We start from the raw sequence: 11,205 nt of genomic DNA on the forward strand, positions 1-11,205 counted from the left end.
TGTTTAATATATATATATATATATATATATATATATATATATATATATATATATACACACACATACACACACACACACACACAGTATAGATATACAAGTTAGTGACAGTGAAGTGAACTGGCAGTGAAGTCTGTCCTCATTGTTTAATATATATATATAGGTCCCACAAGACCTCAAATATGCATTGTCTTTTTTTTTTAAACATGTCAAGATGGGACCTGTGACTCTGAACGATGTTTATCTTACTAACAGGGGACTCGCCTGCAATGGAACTGTGTGTGTGTGAACAGTGAAGTGAACTGGCAGTGAAATCTGTCTTCATTGTTTAATATATATATATATATATATATATACACACACACACACACACACACACACACAGTATATATATATATATATATATACACAAGTTAGTGACAGTGAAGTGAACTGGCAGTGAAGTCTGTCTTCATTGTTTATGTATATATATATATATATATATATATATATATATATATGTGTGTGTGTAATGTTCAAACAAGCATCAGAGGTCACAATATGCATAGATAAACATATATGATATATAATTAAAAATGAATAACCAAACTATCAGTTATCAAAAACTCAAGCTGGCTACGCAGTCCAAAACAATTTACTTGCTATTGTTACCACTTTTCTTACTGACTTCTTCTGTTTCTCAGTAGCATTTCCATAGCAACAAATAATCCAGAATATCATAACACTTTCGATGAAAGCACTATAAAACTCCAGAAGCTTTCTGTTGTGGACATTACAGGAAAGTTATTGCTTTAAGAAATGCATTATCTGTTGTGGCTTCATACTTACAGTAGATGATCGGTCCACATATCCCATTTAACTTTATTGTCAAGCACATTAAGATATTTATAATGTGAGTTATAGTATTGGCTGCCTATCAATTAAAACATAATTAATTTCTACTAATTTCTACTCTAATAAAATCAATTGACGTGTCCTTTTTTGTTTCTTTTTTTCTAGGATGTTGTTGTACAGAGATAGTCAGTGTTTGAAATTTTGCTAAATTTAAATACAACCAAACATTTGTCACTCCTTACCATCTATTGCAAAAAAAAATGCAAACCTACAGCATGTTGAATGAAATCAAGTAAATGTTTATTCAAGGTCCATACACTCCTAAACTGAAGGTTTCTTACTTGCTCTTGCTGCACTCCTGACAACGGAAATGGTTTTTCACATAATAAACCATTAAGTTTATCACATAGAAAATCCCATAAGCTCACTAAAAGAGCCCCCCCTGCGGTAGTGCAGACTTTCCACCCTCAGTGATGGGTGCCTAAATGTATACCACAACATCAATGATAATATCATTATATATTGCTTTTCAAATAAGTTTCTTTCCATTCCAGTTCAATTAATTTACTGAATTGCTCTGCTCTTCCCTTCAAGGCATCATCCTCTTGACGTAAAGCCTCTCCCTGCAAAATATATGACAGTTTCACAAGGGAATGGCGCAGTTTTAGTGCTGTTGAAGGGATTGAGAATCGGTTTGTTGAGTTATCAAATCCAGTCATCTTTTTTACTCCGTCAAGTACTGTGTTGAACTTTCCTGGGTTGATCAAGTCCTTAAAAGTAACAATGTCTTTGTCAATAGTTCTTGTCACTAGAAGAAGTCTGGCAAGTTCTCTCATCTTATTTCTAATGTCTGCCCGGTGCCGTGAAACTTCTCCGTTTTTGAGGAACATTCTTTCACCCAGTGCCAGAATCAACGGGTCAGATTTTACTACTTGAGTAACAGCGTCATATGTCATGTCTCCAATAATTTTTTTAAGTCCACTGGAAACTTCAGAGTCCATGGGCAACAGCAGAGAACAACTTGCCTGAACTTTTCGTTTCACTGGCATATTCTCTTTTACTTGTAATTTGCAACGTTTGTGATGTCTCCAGAGATCTGTTTTAACATACATAGCAAAGCAAAACTTGCAAGGCAGATAGTCCATTGCTGTTGATTCATATGTTGCTTGTCTTTTTGGTATGATCTCTCCTTTCCCAGAGGTTAGGACTGAACAGTTATGGTGGTAGTTTCCCATGTTCCTTACTTTGGATAATAAAAGAGCACGCATGGTTGAGCCTCGGATGTGTGCTAGTGCCTTTGCAACTTCAACTTTTTCAGAATGTTTCTGCTGTAGATGTCTTGCAATTTTTGAATAAGGCTTCTCACAGTAAAGACAGTAATTCTTCTTGTCATAGATGCGTTGATGTACACTGTTTGAGGACATTTTCACTTTGATATTATGTTGTTGAGAGCAACAACCATGGGTACTTTCATGTATTTTCATAAGTGGTTTTCCTAGGATGCCCTCTGCTACTTGTCCTTCAGCTTTTCTTGTTTCTTCTTCTGCTTCTTCTTCTGACATTTCCAGGGAAAGGGACACCTGTTGTTCAGTGTTGTTCTGAAATACAGAAACACACAACTGAAATGTCAGAATGGGTAACTTCGCTCTTCAATGTGAATTTGTAAATAATAACAATGGTATAAATTAAACTTTCCCCCATATTAATAATAGTCTATGCATTATTCATCACCAGGTCATGTAATAAAACCTCTAATTACCATTTCAAATTCATATAAGTCCTCCTCAGTGTGAGAAGATGAATCCATCACGTCACTACAAACTCTTTCTGGCAAATCACTGTCAGTACTCTCTAGGATGTCCATCTCATCTGATGTTTGGGGACAGCAATCCGCTGTATGGGTTCTGTCCTGTAAAAGAATAACAGTGTATGAATCCATGTAACAAATAAATGTCCACGTTAGTTTTCTATCTATAGGCAGCTGTTTATCTCATAACACTGTGTTTTAGAATCACTGTAGTCTTTTTAGTATTCAACTGTTTGTTTGGTTTTTTTTTATTTAAAATGAAAATGAAAAGTACTTACTTCATTTTCATTCACATTGCTAAAGTTGTTTGTGGTTCCAGTGTAATCAGACTGGTGTTCGAAACCTGTAAATGCACAACAATTGTTAAGTATACCCAATCATTTAAGGATGTTTTTTTTTTTAACTACATTCTTGTAAATCTACAATGTTTATTAATGAGGTGAAGAGAAGAGTGTAAGTTTTGGAACATACATGTGAAAGACTGAAGGCATTCCTCAATGGTGGGGCGTTCTTCAATCGATTTAGACAGCATTCTGCTAATAATATCTTTTTGTCTTATCCATCTTTCTTCACATTGAAGAGCGAAGTTACCCATTCTGACATTTTGAGATAGTCCAACTGGATCCTTGGAGTAGGGTGTAGTTGTCTGATAGGGGTGTTGCCCGTCCGTCAGGATGTAATTCACCAAGCATCCTGCTACCTACAAAATAAAATATGATTTCAAAAATGATTTCAGTAATTGTCACAACTAAACTGCAGAATGAATAAAGATGATTGAAATAATGAGAAAATGCTGCTGTGCTCAAATGAAGGGTGCTCTGAATATTAGCATTCAGGACAATTGAACATAGAACAAATGTATGCATTTTTGGCAGAACTGATGACTAATATATATTTTTTTTTTTTTTTTGTGATAATTCATTGTGGTCAAACACTAAAATAGTATTATAACTGCATACTTGTAACCTGTTAATCCCTTTGAACCCAAACACAAGAAATGTCATCCCCAAATTAAATAGGGGATGCTCATGAAGTCCATTGTTCATTAAGTTTTTGGAATAGAAGCATATTGTAGTCTAATTTTAAAGACACGGTAACACTTTACGGTAAGGGTACATTAATTATCATGAATTCATGTATAAATTAATGCATGAATTATGCATTTATTCATGCATTAATATCTCATGAATCATCAGGAACTAACACAAGTTCAATGTTTTTTTTTCATGACTTCATGGATGAACAACACCTTATTTAAAACATTAACTAAGATGAGCACATCATCATAAATTATGATTTATTACATATGACCATGATGTTTTCTTTGTTTTTTGTCTAGGTCGGTGACCTTGGATAAAAAACGCATTATATTTAATTAAATTTTTTATTTTTATTACATTTTTACTGTCGACGGTGGGTCTCCTTTCCAAGCAATTTACTAGCGTTGCCATACGAATGCTTCGGCTTTTGCACCCGGAAGAACGTCTATTACTGGTTGATGTCATGGTGAATTGACGTATAGGGCGTTTATGTATTTTTTAGGTCTGCCATAGACCTAAAAAATACATAAACGCCCTATACGTACGGGTTCCTCAAACTCGGTCCTGGAGGGCCGCTGTCCTGCAGAGTTTAGCTTCAACCCTGATCAAACACACCTGATTACCGTATTTTTCGGACCATAAGGCGCACCGGGTTAAAAGGCGCAATATCAATAATCGACTGCTAACGGGTCTATTTTCGTACATTAGGCGCACCGGGTTATAAGGCGCGTTAAATGAAACAAAACTATAATGAGAGTTAGTAGACACGTAGGAGCAACGTTACTTATAGTCAACATAATGTGTTAAAGGGACCATCAAAATAAAGTGAAACCGAACGTTGTTTAGCCAAATGCTTTCATGATGAACATATAGCAGATTTTTTTTTCCTGACACAAATTAAGAAATTAAATTACTGTCACCATGAGATATTTATAATAAAACAGAGGTAAAAAGTTAGGCTTGAGTCTTAAACCTTTTAAATAATGTATAGTTTGCCAACAATTACTATTTACTTATTTTTTACATTAAAAAATAAAGTTATTTTTATCTAGTGTAATTAAAGAACACTTCAGTGTGTTGGCATCCTACCACAAATTAACAGGTTTTAACATGATCTTTTCAACCCTTACCTGGATATCTGATTCTTTCTTGTACTTGTATTGCATGCCTCCAACATCTTCATAACTTGACCAAGAAAAAGATCCAGCCATTTGAGAGAGCAGTGTGGTTTGTGCCAGATCCAGTTTTCTGCTTACTCCAAAGTCTGCGATGTACAGTTTATTGTTGATATCTGTAGAAAAGTAAAAATGCTCATAACAAAATTAACACTTAAACAATTGACATCCACATTATCATATGCTCATGCATTTTAAATATAAATTTCTACTTATTTTACAGGATAATTATAGCTATGGCTAATCCAGAGACTGCTCTTACCAAACAAAATATTTTCAGGCTTCAGGTCTCTGTGCAAAATTCCATATGAATGCAGTTCCTGAAGTCCTTGCAGCAACTCCTGGCAGATCTCTAGTCTTCGATTCTCTATCAGGCTTTTTCTTTCTGGAAAATCCTTGTTTTCAATCAGCTCCATCAGACTATATTCACAAAGAGGTGAGACAAAATAGGCAAAGTAAGAGTCTTCCAACACTGAAATGGTTTGCAGAAGGTGCTCTGTTTGTAATTTTTTTGAACTCAGGAAATTAGCCATTTCCATTTCAGTTTTGGAAACATGTTTGGCAACTCGTTTCACTGCAACTTTGCAGTTGTTGAAGACTCCTGGGAAAATCTCAGCAGCATTGCATCCATTTGCAATCTTCATTTCTGTGTTGATAACAAGGTCATCAATTTTCATCACACCAGGCTTTAAATCAAGGTTTTGAAATGAATTCTTCCATCGTGATTCCTGTAAAATGCATAAAAGCATGTGAAATGCATATCTAAATGTAAAACAAATACACACAGTGTATACATTTCTTAGTAAACTCAGCTGAAGGAGCAAACCTCTCTATGTATATTTACCATATTTTCCTTGATCTCTCTGAATGTGGAAGTAATGGTTTTCTGAAACAAATTACATTAAAATAAATCACATTTTAATCATGGCAATACAGATTTCAGTCTATATTAGATCATTAATTTAGTTAAAATTAACCTATAATGAACTGCACTTTTACAGCATTTATTAATCTTAGGTAATGTTAATTTCAACACTTAGTAATGCATTATTAAAATCAAAAGTTTTATTTGTTAACATTAGTTAATGCATTGTAAATTTACATGAACAATGAATGAACAGCTGTATTTTTATTAACTAACATTAACAAAGATGAAAAAATATTGTAACAACTGTATTGCTTTTAGTTCATGTTAATTAATACATTAACTTAAGTTAACAAACGAGACCTTATTGTATTATGTGTTACCTCAATCATTCTCTTTTTAAAGGTAAAAATTGTACAGCAGTATTGTTGAGGATAAGAGGATTCGGTAACACTTAACAATTAGGTTACATTAGTTAACTACATTTGTTAACATAAACCAATAATGAACTGCACTCATACAGCAATTATTCTTCAAAAATTAAGTTTGTTAATGTGATTTTCAGCATATACTAGTACATCAAAAGTTGTATTTGTTAACATTGGTTAATGCACTGTGAACTATGAACAAACAATGAACAGCTGTATTTTAACTAATGTTGACAAAGATGAACAAATACTGTAACAAATGTATTGCTCATAGTACTAATGTTTACCAATGAACCTTATTGTTAAGTGTTACAAAGTTTTCCTCACCACTTGATAAAATAATGAAAATAAGACACAAATATATAGAAATAGAAGTAGAAATACCTGTCTCCGTGGGCAGTTAGGATCTCCGTAGTCATAGATAATTTCTTCTCCTGCGTTGATTTTTGTTAGCATAAATGCACACAGATGTGGTCTTTTCTTTTCATCCATTATCTTTTGGTCACAAAAGCACACAAACACACAATTGAAAACCACAACATCAACAAAAACATCATTTGAATAGTCGCATAGTTTGTAATAATGTCAAATAATGCTACAATCACTATGAAGCTGTATTACATGTGTAATTAAAACAAAGAATTAGAATACATTAAAGACACACTTACTATTTTAATTTTGCTGTTTGGCTTGATGTGATCATCATTTATAAATCTTCCAAGCCTTTCTGTATCTTTACTGCCATCAACACTGTGTGGTGAAATATTTTAAAAACACTTTTGAAATGTCATAATGTCATTATATGTCATTAGAACATTCATTAATTTGATCTTACCAGTAAGATCGTCCCAGAAAGGAGTAGAAATACAAAAATACTGCATCTTCAGCGGAGTAGTCTTTGGACAGGGTCTCTCCTTCAGATCCAGTGATGTGTCTTCCAACATACTCCAGCAGGAACTCTCCTGGCTCAATGGTTTTTGTGGCAATTACTCCAAAACCTAATGAATAGAGTATAAATAAGAGTAAATTAATAGTAGTATAATAAGACAAAAGATTCATAAAGTTGATTAGGTTGTCTACATTTTGTTAAATGGTAGCCTTGCTTCTAAAACAACTACGGTATCTAAATCTTTATAAAAGTGCAAAACTACAAAACTCACATGTATCATGGCACTAAATATTCATAATTTCCATTGTTAAACAGGCCCCTCACATCCTAACAAACAAGTTACATAAAAATAATATCAAGACCACTCACACATCTACATCTACAGTTTAATTCAGAGACATCTGCAGCTTATCTAACATAAATACTGGCAGAAAAACAGATGTAATCCACCTTTTACTGATGAAGGGTCAAAGCAATCATGTTTTTTTTCTCTTGTGTTTTGTTTTAACTGCCTGCTCTTTCTAGCTCCATATTTTAAACCCAAACCCTTAGACATTAATTAGTGACCAAACTTAGCTTTTAATTAATGCTTTTTGCAAAAGTAATACAGTATTGATTATAATTGTATGTAATAACTTACCTTTCTCTTCACTCATGAATTTTTTCTCAAATGTGTCTTTATCTTTCCCAGAAGCAATGAAGTACAAAGCTTCCTTTTCAGGAAAAACTCTTCTGGGTCTCATTTTCCTGTGAAATATTTATGAATATTTTATCTAGGATCTACTGCATATGCCAATAAAAATTAATTAAAAAAACTCTTTAGAATTTCATAGACAGTAAATTGTTGAAAAGATAACAACTTGGGTGACAATATAAAAAGATTAAATGAAGTATTTAAAAAAAAAAAAACATTTTACAAACAAACTGAATATCAATAATACTAATCTACATGCACATTTACATTGTCAGAGGATATAAATACATTTTATAATGTTAGCATTTAAAAATTAGGCTATCATAAAATGAAGTTAGAATGTGCAACTTACCTATTACTTCGGAAATAAACAAGTGAGATGAGAAATGGCTCAGTGCGCTTTTTCTCAGTATCTTTTAGGTAGATACAGTCTTTAAACCTTAACAGAAAGATAACTCTCCAATGTAGGACACAATCTCGTAGAAGCTTTTTGTCTTCCAAAGTTGTGGTCTTCCAAATGGCAAAAATGAAGAGTTAGTTAATTCTGGCAAACTATATATAATTTTAAAGGTCCAAGCCTCAAGCATCGATGATAGAGCACTGTTTTTCGATGGAAAGCTTATAACAAATGTATTTCTTGCATTCAGGTAAGCAGTACAAGTCACAAAACACGAATTCAAAACCGGAGTACTCACCATTATTGTAGTAATAACGAGTCATACGCGCATCCACCGCAAAAATTTCCAACTTGAATGGAAAGCTGAGGGTCCACTGAATAACATCCCATAGAGCATTTGTTGTCCAAAGAAACAATAACGTTGTAATATCGATGGTTATTCCTTTGTTTACATCGCGTTTCTTCAGTGTGAATTGTCTTCCAGGGGCCTGTACCATGATGGTAGTTGAACAAACTCGGGGTTGCAGGATTGGTTTAGAGTTGACAAAACCAAATCGATGCAATCAGGCTTTATTGGTACCATGAAGCAGCTCATCAACTTTCTTTGTCAACTCAGGCTTTGATCCTTAAACTATGATTACTCCACGGGCACGTGCACATAAAAGAGTGACGTCGGCGGCGAACAACCAATCGTGTTTGATATGGATAGAGCGCGAGATATATATTTTCTGCGGAGGAGCAAGAGATTATTATGCATTAAACAAATACATTCTATAGGTCATTATGTAAAATTACGTATACAATCATATTAAAAATGTTTTAAATAAAATTAAAATGTGTGTATTCATGTTAATCTATAAAACATTTATGTACATTTATAAACAAACATGAATATAATATAATATATGTATATGTGTGTGTATGTAAAATGTGAATGCATTGGCATGACATCCTAAGAAAGATTTCATCACACATTTTATCACAAACACTTGTTTGCAGCAAACAGAAAAAATGTGAAATACGTTAAACTGGGGAGGACCACCTTGCGAATGGTTCGACAAACTGTGTTTTCCTCTATGTTATCTGCATCACCGACCGCATACACGTATGTTCCACTTGCAAAAACACAACGCAATACAGACCATTTGCGGTACAGTAAGAGCATATCTTCGACGGGTCACATTTGTTACGTGCAGCACAAGAAGGTTGAAAATATATTACTTAAATGGAAAATCTGTATCTATCATACAAGTAATCAGCGAAAGTCAAATGGATTTTGTCTGTCCCTAAAAACTCTTTACTAATATTATATTATATTATTGTATTTATTATTATTATTATTTATCTTTATTACTCTACGAAGTGCTCGTCTAACAACTTGCGCTGAGATGTCCACAGGATTTGGGAGAAAAGGTGAAGCCATTGCAACAGAGAACAGACGCTGGGAATTAGTTGTCATCTATATGTTTCTTTGCTCACAGCTGATTGGTGAAACTTCAGTCTGAGATCTTGAATCCAGAACATAAACTGCCCCGGAGCAGGTTAGCCGTGCAGCGTAAGATACCATGGCAACGAACACCGATTAAAGCCGAGCTACTTTCATAGTTCCTAAAACCCAGGGTTGGCGGAAGCTAAACTGGAACATAGCTGGCTAGCACCTAAACCGGCTTCATGGTACAGGCCTCGGTCGTTATGCAATAAAACAATGCATATAAAACAGACTCCCGGTAGCAGACTGTTATAACCCTAACATAAACCGAGAATCTTGTAGAGATTACCATATTGTTGTTTTACTGTCTACTTCTCAGAAAGAAATCTATAAAAAAATGAGTGATTGAATATGTGTGTGTAAATATTCACTGATTCTAAAAAATAAATAAGGTCAAACTTACATTTGGTATTAACTTGCATATACAATCATGTTGGGACAATGCTAAAAAAATTTAATGTTTTTTCTTCTTTGGGACATTTTAAATAAATATATTTTATTAAAACTAATCTGAAGTAATAAGATCTATTTTATGTGGCTTTCAAAAATTTAGATTATAAGTAAGTCTTAAACGTACTTTTTTTTTGCAGTGCACTAGGTCATAATTAAGTGTTATTACAGCAGCATAATTTAACAGTGAAAGCTAAGTAACAACCACCCCATTGTGCATATTTGGAGGCGGCCATTTGTTTCCAATGTCTGAGAAATTAGCATTTCTATAGCAACAATAATCTGGAGACCTAATCACTGTCCAGATAGCTGGTTGGGGTTGTGGGATATAATGACAGAACATTCACACTTTCGTGTCTTTTAGAAGTGTTGGTCTCTGTTAGAACCTTGCGTTTTTCAAGGGGAGAACATATTCTACAACATGAGGTAAGTTCAGCATTTTGATTGGTCTATTTATAAAGAAAATAAATAATTACACTGTTACAATTCAGAATTTCAAATTGTATTACTTTTTATTTGTTACTCTAGTAATTTTAAGTATTTTAATAAATTTTCTTTTTGATATGTTTGCTGACAGTTAAAATATCTTCTATGCAGAGACGGAACAGCAAATTTGAAATTCAGAATAATCCTTATTAAAGACTTGTCGTAAATTATATAGTGTATATTTAAATGTGTGATTCAATTTAATTATGATCAATTTAACAAACATGAAAACAATGTTTTACCAGTTATTCTACAGATGTTGCAACTAAGGTTAAACATGTTTACCACACATTTTTTTTTCTTTTTTAGAAAAGTCAAGTCAACAGTTCACGTTGTTCAACCTAGACAACAATTACACTTGTTCAGAAAATCCACTGCTCAAACGAAAGGTATGTTTCTGCTCAACCTATTTTGAAATATTTTATTTAAATATATTTTAAGACTTACAAATAATGCATATAGTGGCAATCTCATTTCAAAATACACAAATGTTTAGGTGTTATTGTATGTTCGTTTGAAAATTGTACATTTTTAAATCATGTACCAGCCCTAGATTTTAAGATTGTGAGCTTTGGCTTCCATGTTTAAGAAAGGCTTTGAAATGTATTAGGTTTGTTGTGATGCAGCTACTGAATGATTAATAATAAACTGAGG

General features: G+C 33.4%; 2 protein-coding genes across 2 annotated transcripts; both read right to left on the reverse strand.

Moving 5' to 3' along the window:
* Positions 1-1,148: 1,148 nt before the first annotated feature.
* Positions 1,149-2,680, reverse strand: LOC127642861 (uncharacterized). Its single transcript, XM_052125310.1, has 2 exons — positions 2,591-2,680; positions 1,149-2,429 (listed from the first exon to the last, which is right to left on the reverse strand). Exons 1-2 carry the CDS (start codon positions 2,636-2,638, stop codon positions 1,347-1,349), a joined length of 1,131 nt encoding a protein of 376 aa, XP_051981270.1. The 5' UTR covers positions 2,639-2,680; the 3' UTR covers positions 1,149-1,346.
* Positions 2,681-2,696: 16 nt separating this feature from the next.
* Positions 2,697-8,725, reverse strand: LOC127642860 (probable serine/threonine-protein kinase ireA). Its single transcript, XM_052125308.1, has 6 exons — positions 8,425-8,725; positions 5,116-5,273; positions 4,809-4,969; positions 3,110-3,338; positions 2,913-2,981; positions 2,697-2,740 (listed from the first exon to the last, which is right to left on the reverse strand). The coding sequence occupies exons 2-6, from the start codon at positions 5,267-5,269 to the stop codon at positions 2,697-2,699; spliced, it is 657 nt and encodes a 218-aa protein (XP_051981268.1). The 5' UTR covers positions 5,270-5,273; positions 8,425-8,725.
* Positions 8,726-11,205: the final 2,480 nt, after the last annotated feature.

The sequence above is a fragment of the Xyrauchen texanus genome, unplaced genomic scaffold (assembly GCF_025860055.1).
Source record: "Xyrauchen texanus isolate HMW12.3.18 unplaced genomic scaffold, RBS_HiC_50CHRs HiC_scaffold_966, whole genome shotgun sequence".
Classification (NCBI taxonomy): domain Eukaryota; kingdom Metazoa; phylum Chordata; class Actinopteri; order Cypriniformes; family Catostomidae; genus Xyrauchen; species Xyrauchen texanus.

Excerpts from the sequence above, each read along its gene's own strand:
- LOC127642861 (XM_052125310.1), bottom strand. The coding sequence starts at position 2,638 with ATGGATTCATCTTCTCACACTGAGGAGGACTTATATGAATTTGAAATG. Across the intron at positions 2,430-2,590 it reads ACTTATATGAATTTGAAATG|AACAACACTGAACAACAGGT; the intron begins GTAATTAGAGGT and ends TCTGTATTTCAG.
- LOC127642860 (XM_052125308.1), bottom strand. The coding sequence starts at position 5,269 with ATGGAGCTGATTGAAAACAAGGATTTTCCAGAAAGAAAAAGCCTGATA. Across the intron at positions 3,339-4,808 it reads AGAAAGAATCAGATATCCAG|GTAGCAGGATGCTTGGTGAA; the intron begins GTAAGGGTTGAA and ends TTTATTTTGTAG. Across the intron at positions 2,741-2,912 it reads TGTGAATGAAAATGAAGTAA|GACAGAACCCATACAGCGGA; the intron begins GTACTTTTCATT and ends ATTCTTTTACAG.